This window comes from Anopheles funestus, chromosome 3RL (assembly GCF_943734845.2).
Source record: "Anopheles funestus chromosome 3RL, idAnoFuneDA-416_04, whole genome shotgun sequence".
NCBI lineage: Eukaryota > Metazoa > Arthropoda > Insecta > Diptera > Culicidae > Anopheles > Anopheles funestus.
In genome coordinates this window covers 58,169,699-58,190,164 of record NC_064599.1, presented here as the reverse complement: position 1 = coordinate 58,190,164, position 20,466 = coordinate 58,169,699, and the positions used below count along the sequence as shown (strand labels likewise).

The 20,466-nt window shown below is 45.9% G+C and overlaps 3 protein-coding genes across 3 annotated transcripts; 2 read left to right on the top strand and 1 right to left on the bottom strand.

The window, feature by feature from the left end:
* Window positions 1–528: 528 nt before the first annotated feature.
* Window positions 529–5,193, top strand: LOC125767548 (elongation of very long chain fatty acids protein 4-like). Its single transcript, XM_049434230.1, has 5 exons — window positions 529–1,184; window positions 2,068–2,339; window positions 2,424–2,586; window positions 3,510–3,681; window positions 4,606–5,193. Exons 2-5 carry the CDS (start codon window positions 2,155–2,157, stop codon window positions 4,947–4,949), a joined length of 864 nt encoding a protein of 287 aa, XP_049290187.1. The 5' UTR covers window positions 529–1,184; window positions 2,068–2,154; the 3' UTR covers window positions 4,950–5,193.
* Window positions 5,194–5,885: 692 nt separating this feature from the next.
* LOC125767546 (dehydrogenase/reductase SDR family member 7) lies at window positions 5,886–8,621 on the top strand. Its single transcript, XM_049434227.1, has 6 exons — window positions 5,886–6,782; window positions 6,858–7,007; window positions 7,090–7,445; window positions 7,536–7,649; window positions 7,722–7,888; window positions 8,066–8,621. Exons 1-6 carry the CDS (start codon window positions 6,656–6,658, stop codon window positions 8,118–8,120), a joined length of 969 nt encoding a protein of 322 aa, XP_049290184.1. The 5' UTR covers window positions 5,886–6,655; the 3' UTR covers window positions 8,121–8,621.
* A 136-nt stretch (window positions 8,622–8,757) lies between these two features.
* On the bottom strand, window positions 8,758–20,045 carry LOC125767523 (PHD and RING finger domain-containing protein 1-like). The gene is made up of 4 exons (XM_049434167.1): window positions 12,148–20,045; window positions 12,004–12,071; window positions 11,779–11,907; window positions 8,758–11,711 (listed from the first exon to the last, which is right to left on the bottom strand). The coding sequence occupies exons 1-4, from the start codon at window positions 18,857–18,859 to the stop codon at window positions 11,541–11,543; spliced, it is 7,080 nt and encodes a 2,359-aa protein (XP_049290124.1). The 5' UTR covers window positions 18,860–20,045; the 3' UTR covers window positions 8,758–11,540.
* Window positions 20,046–20,466: the final 421 nt, after the last annotated feature.

The window sequence follows — 20,466 nt, the reverse complement described above, 5'->3', positions numbered from 1 at the left end:
TTTGCAACGGTTGTCTCGTTTAGCCCGGGGAAGACAATCAATTTTATTATTATTTGAGTTGTTCTCATGTTGTCTTTGTTAGTATACAGTGTACAATCCTGTGTGCTTTCTATTGCTTTCATTGTCAAAGAACATATTTGTTCGATAGAAACCTTCCGTGTGCTTACCGGTGTACAAGTCCACCATACATCAACCCGATCGGTTGCATCTTTCAAACCAACAATTAACTGTTTTTCCCCCCTTTACATCGATCACACGCACCGATCGATTCCTTACGAACGCCTTTTGGGCTGTCTCACTCTTTCACGGCGCAACACCACCAGAAAACAAGTGTCGCGGGTCACGACATCATGCGCATCGACTGTCCCCCGCCCGAACGATCGCATTGAAATGCAGGTGCAAAAGCGAGAGAGAGAGAGAGAGAGAGAGAGAGAGAGGTGCGCTAAAAAGTGCAAAAATAATTATGCATCGATCAGGGAAAAATCGTGGCCGGTTCGCGCTTTCCTGTCCACACGCGGGCTAACGGTGGCGTCATTGTTCCTACGCACGTCGAACCGTGCACAACGCGAGTTTACTGGTTGTACGACGGACTATAAAAAAAAAGTAACGAAAAGTGGGTGCATACTGCAACCAAGTGTGTGTACAGTTGGTGCAATCTGCAGGAGCGAGGAAAAAAGAAAATTTTTGGCAAAAGAAAAACTGATTCACAAAACAGAACAACTTTTTGGTTCGACTTTGGATGATCGAAGATCGCTTCTTCGGCAAGTGTGTGTGCCCTGGTGTGCTGATGTACTTTATCTGTTGGTGAAAAATCGCGTTTCGTTTAGAAAAACTTTCCACTTAAGCACATTTCGGCCCGCTAAGGTACAACGTAAGGTTCGTGTTCGAAGTCGAATTCCCGTACGCGTGTTTGTTCGCAAGCAGAACAAAAATTCCAATCACAGCAAAAAGCAACCCGGTGATACCCGAAAGTAACATAGAACCCCAAAAAAGAACAAAAAACAAAACCACACATTTACAAAGTTGCGCCAAATTCTGCCAAAGGGCGTTCGGAGCGTCAGAAAAGCTAGCGTACCGGCGCAAGCAAAGTCGTCGTGGCATTGGCCGAGTGTGTTGACGAAGTTTGCTGACCGTTTTCGTACGAGTGACCGTTTTAACACCCTCAACCGCCGTGTTTCATTAGAGTGAGTAACATTGGAACAATTGCTTAGTTGTTGAAAAAATATTTTGTATTGATTGAACATGAAAAAAAACATCTTCGAGTGACGTTCGATAACAGTCTACAAACACTGGTACCACCTTTATGTGTTTTTTTATGATAATTTACCCAGCGATTGAGACAACTCCATTAAAACATTTAACGTCAAATATAAAGATTTCACAACTGCTCTTCTTCGCTACATTGTTGTTTTTCGAATGTTAGTAAAACATGAGAACGAAACATTTTTTTTTTAATTTAAATACTCTTAATAATACAAGTTGTATTAAAATTTTTTGTCAGAAGTCAATATTATTCCTATTATTTTTTTTATGTTACGATGGTTGAGATGTTCGCCGGTCTCTACATGACAAGATCAGGGATCAAATCCCGTCCGGGCTCTTCCCTTGTACGCAGGACTGACTTTCCTTCTAAGGATGAATAAAGTCAAGCAAAACCACAAAAAAAGGAGAATTTTTTTTTTTCATTACCCAGGATTAAATATTTTACTTATGGTAACTGATGCAATTAAACCAGAAGTGAATATGAACCTGCTCAGTAACTGTTGAAAGTCATCGTCAATAATCGAGAAACCATTAAAGTAAAAAGTTCAGATAAATTTTGCAAAATTACCAAAAAATCTCTATTTTAAAAAGAACAAACTTCTGACTGCTCATGCATTGCAGAAAAAATAAATTTAAAAAGTTGCGAAAATTGAAAGACTGTTGAAAGTAATAGCCGATATATTGTCCAAGAAACCCGAGAGAACATAGAAGTTTCCTTACAGACATGCTTAAAATTAGTTTGAGTTTGACAAAGCAAACCCCTAAAACTGATCTCATCTGATCTCGATTGATCTCTCCCAATAGGCAAAGATCGCTAGAGGCAAAGTACAGCGACACCACAACTTTAATCTTCCGTATCGATCGAACGGAACGCATCTCATCGACAACACCATGACCTCGTCCAACATTAGCGAAAGCATCCCGTTTTACGACGTGTTTGGATATTACGAATGGACTTTAACGCTAGCAGATCCTCGCACGAAAGGATGGCCGATGGTGGATTCGCCGATACCCACGCTGACAGGTGTCTGCATATATCTGTTCCTCGTGTGGATTGGTCCAAAAATAATGCACGAGTAAGCACCGACCTTTGCCTTCTATTACAAATTGGAATCATTCGAACTGATCGTCTAATGTCCATTACCTCTCTCTCTTGCTAGCCGGAAACCGTTCGACCTGACCACATTTTTGGTGCCGTACAATTTGGCCATGGCACTGCTGAATCTCTACATCTGTCTGCAGCTATTCATCGGTTCGACCATGCGGCGGTACAGCTACATCTGTGAACCCTGCCGGCAGAGTTTCCATCCGATGGAGCTTCGTGTAAGTAAAACAGTGCACCAATGTCTGTTCCCTTTTTTCCACCCCAAAAAAAAACTGACCCGAAAGTGCAAGTATCCGGTATTTTATTGTTGTTCGAGATGCCTTATAAGGTCAACGCCATCGTCATGGATCTGCAGGGCATCAAGTTTATCAATGGCAGCGATCAGTTGTAGATCGCGCCGACAAATGAAAACCTCCACAAAACTGTCTCTCGCTCCAGTGACTCCACTGACTGAGCAAAGCGAAAGCTCTTAATTATAGTTCCTGTTCTTGCTTCGTGATTCCCTGCTAACCCTCAGGAAGGACTCCACATGCCGAGTGAAACGAGGTGCATGATTTATCAATTTACCGCCCCAAAACAACGCAACTGCCCTTTGACATACATCTACCGCGTGGTCTTTCTGGTTTGAGGTTTTCTTTTGATTTATCTGGTCAAGCTTCACACTCTGCACGTCTGTTTTCGTTATTCTTTTTTTTCTCATTCGAACAATTCAACAGGATGGCGACTTCTCTTCAAACTTGTTGCATTCGGTTTATTTTTCTGAAACAAATATTCTTTACTCTTTTGCACCAAAAAACACAAGATCTTCCCGAGTGCAAGTGCGAGCCCGAACCAATAAAACGAACCATGCGAAGATTTCACTTTCGTTGGCAAAACCCCAACACGACGACTGTGTGTTTTGTGGTTTTCTTTTCGAAGCGGTTCAGATCCTGCCAGATTTTTAATGTTCCTACGATTCGATCAGCTGGTCGTCTGCATCGGTTTCTCTTTCGCTGATTACGGTTTCATCCGTTTCCTTTCGGTCCATTATTCATTCCCGCGCAATTAAAGTCGATTGGGAAAATTTATTGCCCGCTGGCTGTGACTTTACTTAATACGTTTCTCATTGTGCGGTTTTGCCGGTGTCTTCTTCCATTTGCAGATCGTTGATGCTGTCTGGTGGTATTACTTCTCCAAGGTGCTGGAATTCTCGGACACCTTCTTCTTCATACTGCGCAAGAAGGACAATCAGCTGACGTTCCTGCACGTGTACCATCACAGCACGATGTTCTCCTTCTGGTGGATCGGCGTTAAGTGGGTTCCGAGTGGAAGCAGTACGTATCATACATTAGCATAAGAAGGTGTTAGTGTACTGATCACCTGTCATGATCATCCTGACGAGTCGGATAAGCTTTCTATCGAGATTTTACCAGATCTCATCAGGATCTTTTGCATGACATTAAGGACGTTTTATTTTAACTTCTAAATCATTTCTGATTATTTTTAATTATCCCATATAAAGCAGCTTATTTTGGGTTAATTTTGTGTTAGTGTTCAACTGTTCATAAACCACATAAAATATTTCTGGATATGGACGTCAATCAAAACTATTTTTCACTTTGAAATTCCACCATCCAGCTCAGGAAACAAAATTTCAACAAAGCGTTAACATCATGTAAAACAACAAAACATAATGTTGATCATCGGTCAATGTCACTTAATTAGTATAACATAACCATTACACGCCAAATTGCTTCACCAGCAGTAGTTGTGCAGCTTCATATTGCATTAAATCCTTCCCTTCTGATCACACTACCCTTCTGAACGGTTCGATTAACGAAAACAAATTGAGTCCTCGTCAAAGGGAAAAGACAAGGCATGCAAATCGATTAAATATTTAAGTACTCGCTACCAATGGTCATTTGTTGAAAAAGTGCCATTTTAATGCGCATTTTTGCTTCCACTTTTCGTTTATCTTAAACGAAAAGAAGTACCGAATTTACATCCATTTGCATTGCTGCTCTTTGCGCTACAAATGAAATAAATGACACATCATTTGTATGCAAACTCTCGCTCTCTCCCATCAAGGGTTTGTGGGTTGCAAGTGTTATCAACTTTGTTGGTGGTAGTTTTATTTTATGATTCGATTTACTCTCTTCATAATAAGCATAATTATAATGAACCGATGAAGCAGCGCGTGAAGATTGTGGTAATCTTAAATTAACATTTTCGTTCGTCTCTCTACTCCCTATTTGCAGCATTCCTTCCTGCGATGGTCAACTCGTTCATCCACGTGCTGATGTACACGTACTACGGTCTGGCCGCGGTAGGTCCGCACATGAACAAATACCTCTGGTGGAAGAAATATCTGACGATCCTGCAGCTGATACAGTTCACCGTCGCTATGATCCTCGGCATCAACGGTATCATTACGGGATGCGAATTCCCGCTCTGGATGCACTACACCCTGATCGGTTACATGATCTCGTTCATACTTTTGTTCGGCAATTTCTACGCCCAAGCGTACATGCAGGGCAAACCGATCCAACAGTTCGAGATCAACTGTATCGACATGGGAGCGATTAAGAATAAGTCCGAATAAGAACATTGCGAACCGGCCATGGTTCGTGCCACACTGTATCATATAGCTTCAGTCCTTACTGCTCCAGTTTTTTTTTTGTACGGTTTTGCTGCGTTTGTACATTTTTGCCAACGATGTATCTTTCGTGAAATAGGGTGTTTCTGTATGTTTAAATGCTTACACTTTCTGCTCAAATTCCTGCTTTGATTGTTATTAGGAAATAAAGTCAAACTTGCAAAAAATAGTATTAATTAAGTGAAAAATATCCAATGTCGTTATTTTTACTCAAGGTTTGTTATTTTTTTAATATCCGAACACTGTTTATCAAATGTGTCTTTAAGTTTCATATTAGAGCAGAATATTAAATTCAATTTATTGGTTTATATTAACAAAATGAAGTTTTTTATAAGAAATCATTAACAAGCCTAAAATAAAATTAATGACAAAGATTAATTAATGTTTTCTTTCTTTTCATTAAATTTTTCGGTCTATGATGATTTAAGCTTCACATACTAAATATTTGTTGTTTAAAAATGACGCAACAGCGTCGGTGCTGTTAACTTATCTGGTGTCAATTATCCACTGTAATGTTTAGTAAATCTCACAAAACAATCGGCAAAGAACATGGCGAACGGATGCCTTACCAACTAGGGTAAGCAAATCCAACCTTATCTATATTTCTTATCGTCTTTCCCTGCTGTTTGTACCGGCTACCAAACAGTAACAAAACGTTATCAAATCAAACAACGCATTTTGGTGCAGGTGCAGTAGTATAAGAGTTTTCAATATTATCGGTTTTAGAAGAGTAGAGAAGAGTTGTGCGATTTTTTCATGACAAACTAGCAAAAGAGAAATACCAATTTTTAATATAGAAATACCCAATATACAATAGAGCCGCATCACCGCGAAGAGACGAACCCTGCATTGCAATATGATCATGATCTTGACAGCTACCGGGTGCTGAGGCTATGGTATTGACAAAATCAATTTTCTTTGCTGTATTTGTTTCTGAAAAATGTTATTTATATACTTTTGAAGTAATAAGCGCGATTTAAACACTTTCGAATGCATTTGTTGTGTGTTACCGCCGACGGTTTGACCGATTAAATTTAACTCCCTTTGACAGATTGCATGCGTGAGAACAATATGCGCAGATGTGATTCATAACACGAGCGTCCATCCCACCTGTTGGTTTGGTGTCAGCAGTGCGCAAATCGAACAAAACAATCAACACCCTATCGGGAGGGGGTGTGTTTGTGCACCTTATTTCCTAAATATTCGAACCGGTCACACCGGTCACACATGCGTTAGTTGAAAACGCAAAGAAAAACAAGTGCACGCGATCAACGGCGTACCTAGCGTTGGGAGCTCTCTCTGTTCGCGTCCGTACGGTGTTTTATCAAAAGTGCAGTAGGGCTTTCATGGGCATACTCACCTTTACACCAACCACCCCTTCCGACGACTGGTGACAAAAGAAAGTGCGTACGGTTGTCGTCGTGTGATATCGGGCTGCGTTAAACATCGCGCACGGTCTTTGCAATTTGTCTTGGCGCACGTACATTTTTGACAGCGTTCGTTCCTGTGGGTTGACAATATAGCAGCGACAATTCGGGTTTGGTGTTGATCGTTCGCAACAAAATAACAATTACTCCCTCTAGTAAGGGCGTGTGCTGGTTGTGATCATATCGAGGGCGGATTTGTGTGCGTTACAAGCCGACGAACAGAAGATGGCTTTCTTCTTTAACTTTGTCGCAATCAGCTTCTTCGTGTACCACCTGGTCCGGCTAATTATGTGGGCCGTGCTTGATTCGGACATTGAGCTTTTCTTTCTCTCCAAATTGGGCAAACCCATCTGTAAGAACTTACTTCCGGGGGGAGTAGTAATCCTCTTCACGTGTGCTCATATGTTCTGTTTTTCTAAATTTTCAGCCTCACTGAAAGGGAAAGTGGTTTGGATTACCGGAGCATCAAGCGGAATCGGACGGGATCTGGCGATCGCATTGGCAAAGCATGGTGTTAAGCTGTGCATTTCTGCTCGTAACATTTCCGAGCTGCTCAAGGTGAAACAGGCCTGTATAGGTGTGTGGGGATAGTGGTTGCACTGAACAAAATATGTTCCTTTTTTTTGGTTTGAATAACAATTTCCAACTTGTTTTGCTAGCGATATCGAACGGAAGCCTCGGACCGAACGATGTGTACGTGCTGGAGATGGATATGCTGCACCTGAATCATCACAATGACTATTTCAACATGGTGCTCGATCACTTCAAAACGGTTGACATTCTGGTGAACAATGCCGGACGATCGCAGCGTGCCGAGTGGGCCTCGATCAACATTAAAGTCGACCGGGAACTGTTCGAGCTGGATGTGTTCGCCGTGGTCAATCTGTCCCGTGTAGCACTGAACTTTTTTGCACGCAACTCAATCAAGGGTCATCTGGCGGTGACGAGCAGTACGGCTGGGTTGATTGGTGCACCGAATTCCGGCACATACACCGGTGCTAAACATGCGCTACACGTAAGACGACACAACAAGAATACAAAAATAGCTAAGGGACAATTGTTCACAGATTAATGTACTATTTTTCAAAACTCTTACCGCTTATAGGGATACTTTGAAGCACTGCGAAATGAATTCCCTAACGTGCACGTAACGATGTTTTGTCCCGGACCGACGGCAACAAACTTCCTGCAGGAATGTTTCACCGATACACCTGGCGCGGTAAGCCATTGGGCGAATCATTTTCCAAAAGGTGCCTCAACTCTCTCTCTCTCTCTCTCTCTCCATTTGCAGAAATATAATCAATCCGTCCAACCGAACGATCGACGTATGACGAGCGAACGTTGTGGTCAGCTGTATGCTTTGGCAATTGCGAACAAAACCCATCTCAGCTGGGTCGGAACTTTCCCGATCAACTTTCTGCTTTATATCGGTTGCTACTATCCAAACCTGAAACGAGTGTAAGTAAATGATAGTTTGCATTAGTTTGGGGGTTTTTTTTAAATTTAATTCATTAAAATCCCATTACTACATCCAATACCTTTGTTTAACACCCTGTCCGGGAGAAGTATAATTTAATCATTTCCTTTTACGTTCTTTTTTTTCCTCCCTTACCCGTTTGTGGATTGTTTTCACAGCCTGTTGAAAATTGTTGGCATGGAGCGTCTGCAGCGTGTTCGCGATAGTCGGTAAATTGGTGCTAATGAAGATTTGAACAGAGAAGGAGAATCAATACCCACACGGGCACACGCACAGTGTTAGACAATCGGACAACATTCCAGCCATGCCCAATGCCTTAAACGTGTACGTCAACGTTCCCCGTCTTGCATCCCAGACACAGATTACCTATTTAATCAGATGCAACAGCATTAGGCATTTGTTTTGTGTTGTATTTCGAAGTCCGCTGCTCACGGCTTCATTTAGATCAATTCACTCTCTCGTTGTATCACGATATTAGCGCATGTGGTTTTTTGTTTTAATATAATTATTTAAACACTATTATTAACACTACATGTAACAAAAAGTCATGTTTGCAAATGTTCGCATCGTGTACAAGGCAGCTTAATCGCGTAGCGGGTAGTTTGAACACTACCACTTACACGCTCTTTGTTGTAAAGTTATCGCAGACACAATGCTTTTTAGAGAAATTTATATTTAATAAAGTTATAAAGTTTTTTTTTTCTTCACAGTTTACAGTTATTTGTTTTTATTTCTTACCATTACTGCACTTTCTTTTACTATTTTCCAAAAATTGTTCACTTAACAGCGAACAATAAATAACAAAAAAAAAACTAGTATTAAGCGTAATTCAAACTAAGCAAAAAAAAGGTTTACAATATGCAATTAACTCGTTTCTATATTTGAAAAAACTTGTTATCAACGTTAACGTTAATCAAGGTTCAGTGACAACCTTATCAAACGCAAACGAGAAAAGAAGCGTTGAAGAACGGCATATTTGTTACTCGCGTTAAACATTTTTAGCTTTCGGTTTCCCCCATTTCTGCAATACAAAATGCATTTTGGTTTTTTTTTGTTTCGTTTTTCATTTTGCTTAAATAGTAGCATGTTTTATTAAACCAAGTTTTTCTTTCCAGTTCCAATTTTCCGTGACTCTATGGTAGAGAAGATTACAATACCCTATGATGGTTCGCCCGTCCCATACCGTACTGCATCCCGATTCTGCTATTGACACACGTCACACCACAGGCCCCTTTTTTGTGGCCGGTTGTTTCGTTTTTTTTCCCCTCCTATTTACTTTCTTCATCACTGATGCTTTTGCGCAATAATTCCAAAGAGCAAGTGTATTAGAACATTAGAAAATACGACGCCGATTTCTAGAAACCGCTCATAAATATAATCTTTATCCGGTTAATTTACTGCAAAAACCATCAGTTCTTCGCACGGTTGACTTCGGCTCGTGAGCGAATAAGGATTCCATCGCATATTTAATTGAGCCACGAAAACCACGTACAGTTCTATTTTGTTTCTTCCTTGCCTACAATATGCCGGAACAATCGGACCATCATATTAGCTGCGTCTACTTTAGCAGCGGTTTACCAGTACACTATCTGCTGCTTATCACTTATTATGTTTCGCGCTAGCCAAGATGTGTGGCTGTGTATCTTATATGCTGGGGCGGTGACTGTGTGCAGTGGATATTATTGGTAATAAATAGGTATATTAATCCTTTTAGTAGGGTGCGAAATATAGAGTTAGAGAGGTTCTATCTGGATTGCAATTACTCGCAGCGTCTAAACTGTTCGACTTGCTTTATCACACCCACTGGGAGAATCTATAATAAGCGGCTTTTACACTTTTTTTTGCTTTATCTCTATTGAATGTGTGTGTGTGTGTGTGTAACACTTCGCTAGTTTTCCTCCGCCGCAACAGTTTTCCGTTTGCTTTTGTTTTTCTATAATACAACCAATCTATAAATATCTTAAATGTTACATCTGTGTTTTGTTTTGTTTTTCTTTTATATTCTAATGCCGCACAACACAGTTGCAGTGTGCGAACCATGGTTGATGAATTTGCAACCCATTTGCATTGCTCGCGCGTAAAGGAAGCCTAGTAGCACGTGTTCAAATTCTCCTACCGTCGTGCAACGGAGAATATGAAACCGTTGACAAATCAAAATGAACCAATCGGTCGGTTGACGCTGCTCTAGTGCTGAAAACACACACTTGTTACGTTCAAGGATGCGCTTCCATTATGCACTATCCATTTCCATACTTACAATTGTGATCTAGCGGACAATCACCCCTACAATCAGCGTTACTGTTTACTACACACAAGGACTGGGTTCTAATAGGTTCTAACGTTACTATTTCTATTCACTACTACTGTTACACGCAACCGCGCTGATGCACGCAGTATGCAAACATGGAGCGTACCGTACATAAAGTGTGTTTAACATTCGATTTTGTTTATCTTTTGTTCTATTCTTAGTTTTGCTGTACTTGCTTTTTATTAGTATGCACTATATTCTGTTTGCCAATTCGTCTGCAACTAAAACAATGTGGTTTGTTCTTAACTTTATCAATGTATCTGAAGCATCTCGGGGGGGGGGGGGTTTTAGTGAACTTTCAATAGTATACACTAGACTCAAGACAGGACAATCGCACACATGTACACACGCACAAATGTGTACAACCATTGCTGCTGTACTTAAAATTTCTAATGCACTCCTTGTTTCTAATTACTTTCGCTTGAAACGGTTCGCCATAAGTAATTGTATACGATCTTACTATTTCTCTCGCTTAAATGTTGCTTCTTCTTTCCTCATCATAGTCCTTTTCATGCACTAACGCATGATTTGAACTCAAAACCACAGGCGAACAGTACGAAATGTCAGCTACTTTCCCACAATGGAATTCTATCTTCACTCTCTCTCTCTCTCTATCTCTCTAAAATAGGCAACATACAGTCGAATCCGCACAAAGGAAAGTACACTTTTGAATGGAAGGAAGATGATGGGTGGGTAAATTTTGAAATAAATCAATCCCTTACCATCAAGTGTAATTGGGCCCGGGGAACACCGCTCGGCTTCATATCAAGCGCCATTGCGAATTGTTTTCAACATTCTATCCTAATACATACTTCGCCTTACGTCTGTACAGAAAACTAACGACAAGGGCGGGGGTGGTGAATAAAATACCAATCGTAACTAATCAAAAATAAACCTAATCTTAGCACTAATCATTACCGATTAATTAAAAATACCTAAAGTACACACTGCTTGCTAAACGAGACTTGTTACGATAAGCGGTTTGTAATTTTTACACTCTTCATTCGCTTTCCGCTCATAATTTCGTCTTCCGACCTCCTTGCCTGTTGCTTTATCTCTTCTGCTATTTTATCGTGTGGAATAATTGTTAATGATTTCGCTAATTTTGTTCACTTCCAGCTTTGCTATTATTTAACCCTACAGCAACCGGTGACTGTACATCCTCCTCATAGCTGAATTAGTTTGTTCTGTCTTATCGCCCATACGGTTCGGGCGGGGTATGAGATGTTTATACCCATTTATGTACCGCTTCCCGCATGTTTTCACTTACAGGTTTGAGAATCGGGATATATAGACACATTTGCTTTAGCCCTTTTGCTTCGGTTTTAGAGTATGATTGCATTGTTGTTTGCCATTGGTAATCCAAGCTGACCAATGGCACCACCACCGGAACCCTTCTTCGATAGGCGCCGCTTTGCGCGTATCTTACGCACGTACGCCTTGATGAGCTTCTGTATTTTGATGGGATTTATCTCGCCGGTGCGGCTGTGACAGATCTGTAGAAAGTATACCGTAGCACGTTAACAACGCTTTATCAACATCGAACCATTTGCCGAACCTTACCTTCGGTACCGCACGACGCAAAATATCTTTGTATTCGTCCTTGTTAATTTGCTTCTTGTTATAATACGGTTTGATGACCAGTTTGACCTCCTCGACGACGCGTTCGAGACGGTTGAGTTTCTTCAGGTACTGCACACACGAACACACACACACACACATAATGGAAAATGGTAAAGGGTTTGAAACAAATTTGCATTGCATTGTAATAAGTAAAACAAAATTTACCTTCTCCTTATCCGACAACTTAGACGGATCTTCGTCATTAGCAGTGTCACCTTTTTGGTTGGATTTTCCTACAAAAGAAACGAAAAGAAAATTTGTTTTACAAGCTCGTAACGGTGGCATATTTGGCAATCCCTCGATACGTACCTCCCTTCGAGCGTTTGTGTGGACCTTTCCGGTTGCGACCCGTCTTACCACCGTGATGCTGGTTCGGCGATGAGCCAAACAGGGTGTCGAACTGGTTGGTCGATTTTTTAGCCGCCTTCGTCGTTGGCATCGTTTTTGATGCTCGTCCCACGGGAAGTTGCGCGTTCGCATTCAACTGTTGCTGATGGTTAGACTGCTGCTTGCCGGAATGCGTATGCATTGGTGGGGAATCCAGCATATCCATGCTCGCACCACCGGGCGGTTCAAACAAATCGTCGAAATCACTCGCACCCGGCGAGTAGGGTGAGTCGGTCGGGTTCATGAAATCACCGAACTTACCACCGGCCTGTCCCTGCTGGCCTTGGCCAGCGGATCCGGTCAGTGGAAGTGGCAATTTTGCGATCAGGTTATTATTCGGTCCACTCGATGATGGTACAAACTCGTCAAAGATCACGTCCGAATCGGAATTGGTACCGGCCGGATCGGATACTTTCGCGTTCGAGTTCGTTGCCGATCCACCCAGGACAATATTGCTGAGCACTTGTACCTTACCAGTGTTGCCATTGCTTCGTCCTATTAGCGACTGTGGAGGTGTTCGCGAATGTACCACATCCGCCCCATTTCCGACGCTAACGCCGTTCATGGTATCGCTTGAACCAACGGCACTAGCAGAGGTGCCACTGTCCAGCAGCATCATACCACCTTCAGCTACCGAACCCGACACCGGACCTTCTCTATTCGTCGTCTTCGGCTGTTCTTCATCGGAAAGCCTTCCAATCGACAGTGCATCGGATCGGTCACGCGATGAACCACCGGGAGTCGGCGACGGTGAAGGTGATTTCGTCGGCTCGAAAGGATCGTACACATCGGGTGAAGGTGACTGGGGTGCAGGTTCCGGTGGTGTATTCGGTCCTACGGTTGCTATTGTGCCGCCCACAATGCTACCCGCCCCATAACTCATTCCTAAGCTTCCCTGCGACTGTGGCAAATCACCACTTTCCTCACCGATGGTTCCCTCACCTACTGCCGCACCTTCCTGCCGTTCCGGGCTATCTTCTTTGCCTTCGTCCAAATCGCCTGGATCGTACAGTGGGTTGACCGGTCGAACGTTGCTAGACTTGGTTTTGACCTGCATCGAAAACTTTGGTGCTTGCAGTGCTTTTAGCGATTGTTGGTTTCCAATACCAGCACCACCAGCACCACTGCTGGTGGGGAATCCAGGTGGGGTTTTCGGTCCAAACATGTCATCAACGGGTGAGCGTCGTTCGGGTGGCGTTTTTCTCAGCACTCCACCATTTGAACTGGACGTGCCAGCTACCGCACCAACCGCTGATAGTCCACCTGCGCTACCCGCTCCCATCGCACTTGGTCCATCCATTAGTCCAAGCGATTGTCCGAGCGTACTTCCAGGGGCTCCACCACTTCGCAACATCAATCCAACACCCCCGGCATTGCTGTTCTTTTCCTGCCCCATTGATGGACCTACGTTTCCTACTGCGTCGATGTTTGCACCGGTCGCAGAGCCGCCCGCATTACTACCGGCGATACCGATCGCCACTCCACCACCACGCCGCTCTTTGTCCTTTTCAGTATCGCTATCGGACAACACGATGACGGCTTTCGGTGACGGTGTCAAAACGCGGAATGGTGATCCATCCAGATCGATAATTACCACCGGTTTCGATGGAATATCGACGGCAGGGCGGGTTCGTTGCTTTAGCCGACCATCGAGTCGCTTAGTCTTTGGCCGCTCGCCTTCTGTTGGTCGCTGCCGCTTACCAGACGCACCGGAACCGGCCACCGTAGCCGGATCGGTTTGTCGCTGCTGCTGCTGCTGCTTACCACCGCTCGATCGCTCAAGGCCATGATGATGATGGTGGTGGTGATGCCGCGAATGCTCAGATGCCGGTACATTCGCCGTGCGCGTCTTATCCTGTCCGCTGGTATCCTTGCCCGTTCCCGATCCCACCACCGACGACGCACTCTTATCGTTAAAGCTAACACTTACAAGAATATTATCACCCGATGTAAATACTTCCTTCGAGGGCAGAGTGGCATTCTTCTCGCGGGCCTCCCGCTCCCGCCGTCGCGCCTCCTTCCGCGCCTGCTTACTGCTGCGCCCTCCGTCCCGTTCTTTGCCACCGTGCAACGCTTCCGCTTGCTGCTTCGCTAGCGCTTCTTCGTTCGTGAGAATTACCGTAAGATTCGCTGCACCCGTTGCAGATGATGCCGGTCCGTTGGTTTTTGCACGGGAGCTAGCCAGTGATGGAAGCGGTGGAGGTGTCCAGGAGTTATCCCGATGCCGTTGTCCTCCTGCTCCGCCTCCTCCTCCTCCTCCTCCTAACGTTCCTCCTTTGGCAAATCGCTCGGTAAGTATGCCGGATGCGGAAGGTGGTGCTGTTGGTGGTGTGCGAGACCGCGAACGTGATCCCAACGGGGAAAGTGATCTTTTTCGTTCTTTTCTTTTCTTTTGCTTCTTACCCACGTTCTTCACCGGCGGAGGGGTCACACTGCGACGGATTTTGTTCTTCTTCTTCCGGCCAACGTTCCGCGCCGCTAGTGATGCTTTATGACCGCGGCCACGGCTTCGACTTCGACTGCGACTACGACTCCTACTGCGACTGCGGCTCCTGCTACGGCTGCGACTTCTGCTACGGCTAGCAGACACTAATCGCTTCTTTCGTTTGCCTTTCTTTTTAGTTCTAGCAACTCGTCGGTCCGGCGGTGAGTGGGAACGTGAAGGTGTTAACGATCGTCGAAAGCTTCCTCGACGCACTGCAGCCGGACGATGGTGCCCAGGCGGTGAATGAGAGCGCGAGCGAGATAGGGATCGTGAGCGCGGAGAACGCCCGAAGCGACCACGAAGTGGCGGTGATCGGGGAGAAAGTGACCGCAGTCCAAGCGGTCCAGAGCGTCCGACACCTCCACCACCGCCTCTCGAGCGGGATCGCGATCGGGATGAGGATCGGTGAGGTGACCGACGGAACGGGGGCACAGGTGAACGTACCCCGTGTGGCGGTGACCGTCCTCGGTGGCGTGGTGGAAGCGCTGGAGATAGGGAGCGCCTACGAGCGGAAGAAAACCCAGAAGCAGGACCACGAGTTCTTACTGCCGGCAGTGGTTCCGGTGAGAGTGAAATAGACATGTTGCGCCGTTCGCGTGACCGGCTGCGTGTGGGTGAACGTGTACGTGACCGTCGCTTCGGTGTAATATCTCTCCCGAAGGGATCTTTATAGATGCGGGGTCTTTTTTCGGCAATAATCGACCGAATATCGTAACGAGGTAGCTCTTTCCGCTTTGGACGACGTGGTCGATTCCGACGATCGGCTGATTTGCTACCTTCAGCCCCACTGTCCCCATCACCATTTCCATTGCGAGCGCCTCTTTCTGCATCACCGTGCTCACTAGTATTGTTTCCCCGCCGTCCTCGGTCTCTAGACGATCGTTTCTTTGCCTCCTTCTCGCGATAGTTGCGTTCGCGGCCTTTTTTCGTTACCTTCTTGAAGGAGGCCAGTTGCTCTTTCCTTTTCGATGATTGGCCAGCTGTCCCACCTTTGGAGGTGGATGGACCACCGCCTACACGATCTCCTGCCGCTGCCGCTGCTGCTGCTGCATCAGCAAACGCTGAATCATCTTCGTCGGAGATCATCTCTGTATCCATGCCATCAATGCCGGCCGAATCGATAGCACTGCCCTGGCTGCGAAAGCGCGACGATGCATCCAGCAAAGCCGTACACTCACCAGATGAACCTTCACCAGCATCGATCAACTCCCGGCGCTCTTGATATTTCTCATCCAGGCAGGGCGTGTAGCTACGGTCGTCCTCTGTCGTTGCCAGCAAACCGGCCGGTGCGCCGAAATTAGCTGTTGCGATTGCCGAAGCGGCTGCCATTGCTGCACCCGAAGCTCCCAAAGCCGCGACTAGCGATGTCGTTAAGGGTGGAGTCAGCGCATCTAGCCCACCAACACCACGCCGCCCATCCGCACCACGATTCGAATCTGCCTCTATTTTCTTCAGCTCATCGTCACTGTCCGAATCGAACTCATCACGGGCCGGTGTACCTTCGTCGTTTTCGTCAACATTATCGACAGTACCAGGCGTACTGCTGGCAGCTGCTGCTGTTGGTCCTGCTGCCAATTCATCCTCTCCATTTGCGGTTCCTTCGTTGATTACAGCACTTTGCTTCGGATCCGTGTACGGTTCGCCGTCCATATCGTCATCATCGAGCTGCACCAAATCTTCGTCCCGTTCGCCAGCAAAGCGATCATCCTCTTCGTCATCCGTGCGCTGTTCACTATCGAGCGGATCGTACGGTTGGTTTCCATCAGCGCCACCTTTCGCGTACTGCAGCGTCTCCGACGAATAAACCGAGAAATTGGGACAGTTATTTTCGGAAGCGGCTGCCACACCGGTTCCCGCATCAGCATCCACATCATGATGGGATAGCCCTTTCGGCAGTCGACTACCGGCAACAGTCTTATTCTCCTGGGACAGTTCGTTCTCCTCTTCATCCGTTTCGTCATCCTTTTTCAGCTTGCTACCCGACGCTACTGCGGTTGTGGCGGACGCTTTGCCGCTCAATGGGGAACCTATTAATACGTTGTCGGAAGAACCGGTGTAAGCGGCTGATGCATTAGTATTAGTACTACTACCACTTGCACCGCTCATTCCACCACCACCAGTACCATTGGTGACGATGCTATTCGAGGATGAGTTGGATCCGGGTGGCCCGCTGGTATTTCCACTACTGCTACCACCGGCCGGTATGGTTTGAGTGGTCGCACTGCTCCCAGGTGTATTAGCAGCCACATTCACTGCTCCCGTAATAATTGATTCTCTCGCATTTCCGCTCGGTCCAGCAGGAGGTGCCCGCCGGCGATCAGCATTATGTGATGGGTCATGAGGGAAAACAATTTTTCCACCGTTGATGCGAACGTTTCGCAGTCCGTCACGCGAATGCCATCGCTCTTGACTCTCAAGTATGCTACCGAGCAGATCCGATCCGACCGATGCAGCTTCTCCCGGTGAAGGTGTGCTAAAACTTTCAAAACCACTTTTCAATACTCGCCTGCGTCCGAGCACATTTCGCAAGCGCGAACCCATCGCACCACCTGCGACCAATGTCGATCCGCCGGTACCGCCCGTACCACCTCCGGTACTGCTGCCCTCCTCCTCGTCGTCGTCATCGCTGAAGTAGTCCAGATCGTTTCGACCACCGAATATCTTCAGTGGCGTTATGCCTGTACCGATGCGTTGCCGCTGTACCGAATCCGTCATTGCATTTGTTGACCTCAAAAGATCACCGTTTTCACCGTTGGCGGCCAGTGCAGCTGCAGCAGCCGCTGCACGCCGTCTGCTTCCACCCATCCCACCAACTCCGGTACTTTTCCTTCGTTTCGCACGCTTCTTGCGCAGCTTCCTCAGTGTACTGTACAGCTTTTTGCGCTTGATCGCAAACTTTTGTCCATCACCGGGCCCTCCTACGCCGGTTCCGTTGTCGTTGTCATCCACGTCGTACTCGGAGATTATCATGCTGAGAATTTTTCGCCGTGTGCGACGCCGCCTCTTCCGCTTTACTGTCTTGCGGGCACGTGGTGGTGCTGCGACCGCAACTAGACTACTGCTACTGCTACTACCACCGTGGGCGGAAGAACCAGCGGCCAACCGACGTACCCTTGCCGCCACCGTCGATGGTCCAGCTCCATCGGGTGAACTTTGCACCATGTTCAATCGTACCGCTGCGGCTGCTCGCGTTAAAATTGCCGCCCTTATACGTTCACTCTGGCGTGTCCGCACAATCCGCAATGGACTGTGGATGCGCTGCCGTAGCCGGGATTCTCTCATACCGCCGATCTCGTTCAGATCGTCCAATAGATCCTGCAGCTCGTTGTCGTCCTCGTCCGAGCCGGATGCAAAGCAGCAATCGCAATACCATGAACCGGATGGGATCTCAAGCAAAGGCGGATTGAGACACTCCATGTGGTAGCCGAGATTGCATGAGTCACACAGCAGCATCGTTTCCTCGCTGTGTGCCTGCCTGCACACTTCACAATACGTCAGTTCATCCTCTACTGGAGCGACCAACCCTACACCTTCCGCACCCGGACCATCCAGTTCCCCTTCGGCCGGCTTCGGTTGGACGCGATACACCCGTAGTACCTCTTTTTGTTGTTGCCGCCGCTCCAAATCCGCATAGATGTTGATCAATTCAAAGCCTTTCCGATCGATCGGACAGGTGGATACGTTGCGTGACCATTCCTCGATACACGGGGCACAGAATACGTGCTCACAAACCTCCGGTACGCCGACCTCCTGATTGTGAAGCGACAGCAGACAGATGGGACATTTTTCGCTGTCGTTGCTACTGCTACTACCGCTTGATTCGTCTGAGGCGTAACCGAGCTTACTTGCCAGTACGGCCGCCACCGCATCCTTGTCACCCTTTTCCAGCAGCTGTTCTTCGTCACTGTTCCAATCAGATTCCCACTCCGAGCTTTCTGAGGCCAGGTCCATCTTGGCGACCGGTACCGTCCGACGCCGACTAGGACCAGCGATTGGTCCACTTCCGCTACTGTCGTTATCACTGTCCTCTACGTTCAGCACGTTTCGGTTTCGCAACCGTCGACCAGCCCTAGTTGCCGACGTAGTTGACGCTGATGCCGCGCTGACCGATGTGGTTGGCAGCAATTCATCCTCCGTATCGGACGCCATGTCGCGATGCTAATATTGTTGTTGGTATCAAACTCTCCACTGCTGCAGCCTACTTTTTCACGATTTTGTGCCGACTTTCTTCCATCAATAACATACTACAACTCTGGGCAGTGTCAAACAGCACCACTCTCCGTCCATGTGTGATTTCTTTCCGTTGCTTGGGAGATCTTCTTACTTCTTCTTCCACGTTCCCACTGTTCCCGACGCCTTCCGCGATGCTGAAATAGCTGTGGTGGAGGTTTACTTTTCTTTGTCTTGCTTACTTTTCGCTTCTTACAACACTTGATACAGACATTTGTGTTGTTGCTTGATCGGTTGTCGTTGCACTATCAGCGTACGTCCAGCCAGCAGCACCCTCATCCTTCACTCGCTGTACAATGAAGAAATCGGGGATTGGTTCGAAGGATGGTAACCCTTGGTTTACAGTCGTGTAGATGTGTTGATTACGATGTTTCTTTTTCTTCGTAGTATCACTAGATGATTATGCTCAATTTTCCCAAACACGTAGCCACTACTACTGGTGCTCCTGTTGATTTAGCGACTTTGGTTAAAAGCTATCTTCTCGCTACGTTCTCGTCCCGGCTTCCTTCCACAGCTGTTGATGCAAAACCTTTCCCCTTCGTGCGCGGCCAACTCGACTGGCCAAGTTCTGATGCTGATCTCACGCGCTGTGCTTGTGTTTGTGTGCGTGTGTGTGTGTGTATTGAGCTGCGGAAAGCACAAGCAAACAAGCGTGAACGAGACCTAGCAAGGAGTCCGTTTTTAAGAAATACACAGAGCACAACAGCAAACGCACACACATATACACACGTACACTGGTCAGGCAGAGCGGAGCGCTGTGCTGGGATTTTGCAGCCGACTTTTGACCGTGTTACACTAGGCGCTCTAGAACTCCAACATAGTCCTGGGCAGCGTTAGCACGTTATACGACCCTTTCAGGAAAGGGTCGAGAGTTCGACGCAGTCGATTAGATCTACCAACCACCGTAAAATCCAGCTTAAAGTCGGTTCCGGAACGACGGGTAGATTTTGGAGCAAGACAAAAATGGCGATTTTGGTTGTAGCACCGACGATCAGACGTTTTGTATGTGCATACACACACATATACATAAAGCAAAGCCGACGAAACGTTTGCTTCGACAGCCGACAATCAGACGTATGAACTGTCAAAACAGGTACACTGTGGGATCGGCCCTTCGCCGATTTAAAATTGTTCACTTTCCAACAGGACGTTTTCAGTTGAGACGTTTTATTTGAGAAAAATGTATGCCATTTCTGTATCATTGTGCTAACTTACTAGCTTGAAGGATTTTACCCTAAATTATTGCAAAACCGAAGACTTGAAAATGCAAAACTGGTATTCACGGATTAGGCTCCATTCGCAAAAAGTTGGTACGGGTTAACATTGTTGTGGGAAAAATAGAACACCACAATAAAACTTGATTACCTAGAATTGTTTCAAAATTGCATTTTCTTTTTGTTCGTGTATCAAAATAAAAACAAATCGAAGATGCTGTGAAATGTAGCGATACAGCCAATATACCTTATCTATTTTTTATAAGTTGAGATTACCATTTCATATAAAGCATATTTTTAGTAGAGTATTAC

Excerpts from the sequence above, each read along its gene's own strand:
- LOC125767523 (XM_049434167.1), bottom strand. The coding sequence starts at position 18,859 with ATGGCGTCCGATACGGAGGATGAATTGCTGCCAACCACATCGGTCAGC. Across the intron at positions 12,072-12,147 it reads ACACAAACGCTCGAAGGGAG|GAAAATCCAACCAAAAAGGT; the intron begins GTACGTATCGAG and ends TTTCTTTTGTAG. Across the intron at positions 11,712-11,778 it reads TGCGTCGTGCGGTACCGAAG|ATCTGTCACAGCCGCACCGG; the intron begins GTAAGGTTCGGC and ends TACTTTCTACAG.
- LOC125767548 (XM_049434230.1), top strand. The coding sequence starts at position 2,155 with ATGACCTCGTCCAACATTAGCGAAAGCATCCCGTTTTACGACGTGTTT. Across the intron at positions 2,587-3,509 it reads TCCATCCGATGGAGCTTCGT|ATCGTTGATGCTGTCTGGTG; the intron begins GTAAGTAAAACA and ends TTCCATTTGCAG. Across the intron at positions 3,682-4,605 it reads GTGGGTTCCGAGTGGAAGCA|CATTCCTTCCTGCGATGGTC; the intron begins GTACGTATCATA and ends CCCTATTTGCAG.
- LOC125767546 (XM_049434227.1), top strand. The coding sequence starts at position 6,656 with ATGGCTTTCTTCTTTAACTTTGTCGCAATCAGCTTCTTCGTGTACCAC. Across the intron at positions 7,446-7,535 it reads GTGCTAAACATGCGCTACAC|GGATACTTTGAAGCACTGCG; the intron begins GTAAGACGACAC and ends TACCGCTTATAG. Across the intron at positions 7,889-8,065 it reads TATCCAAACCTGAAACGAGT|CCTGTTGAAAATTGTTGGCA; the intron begins GTAAGTAAATGA and ends TTGTTTTCACAG.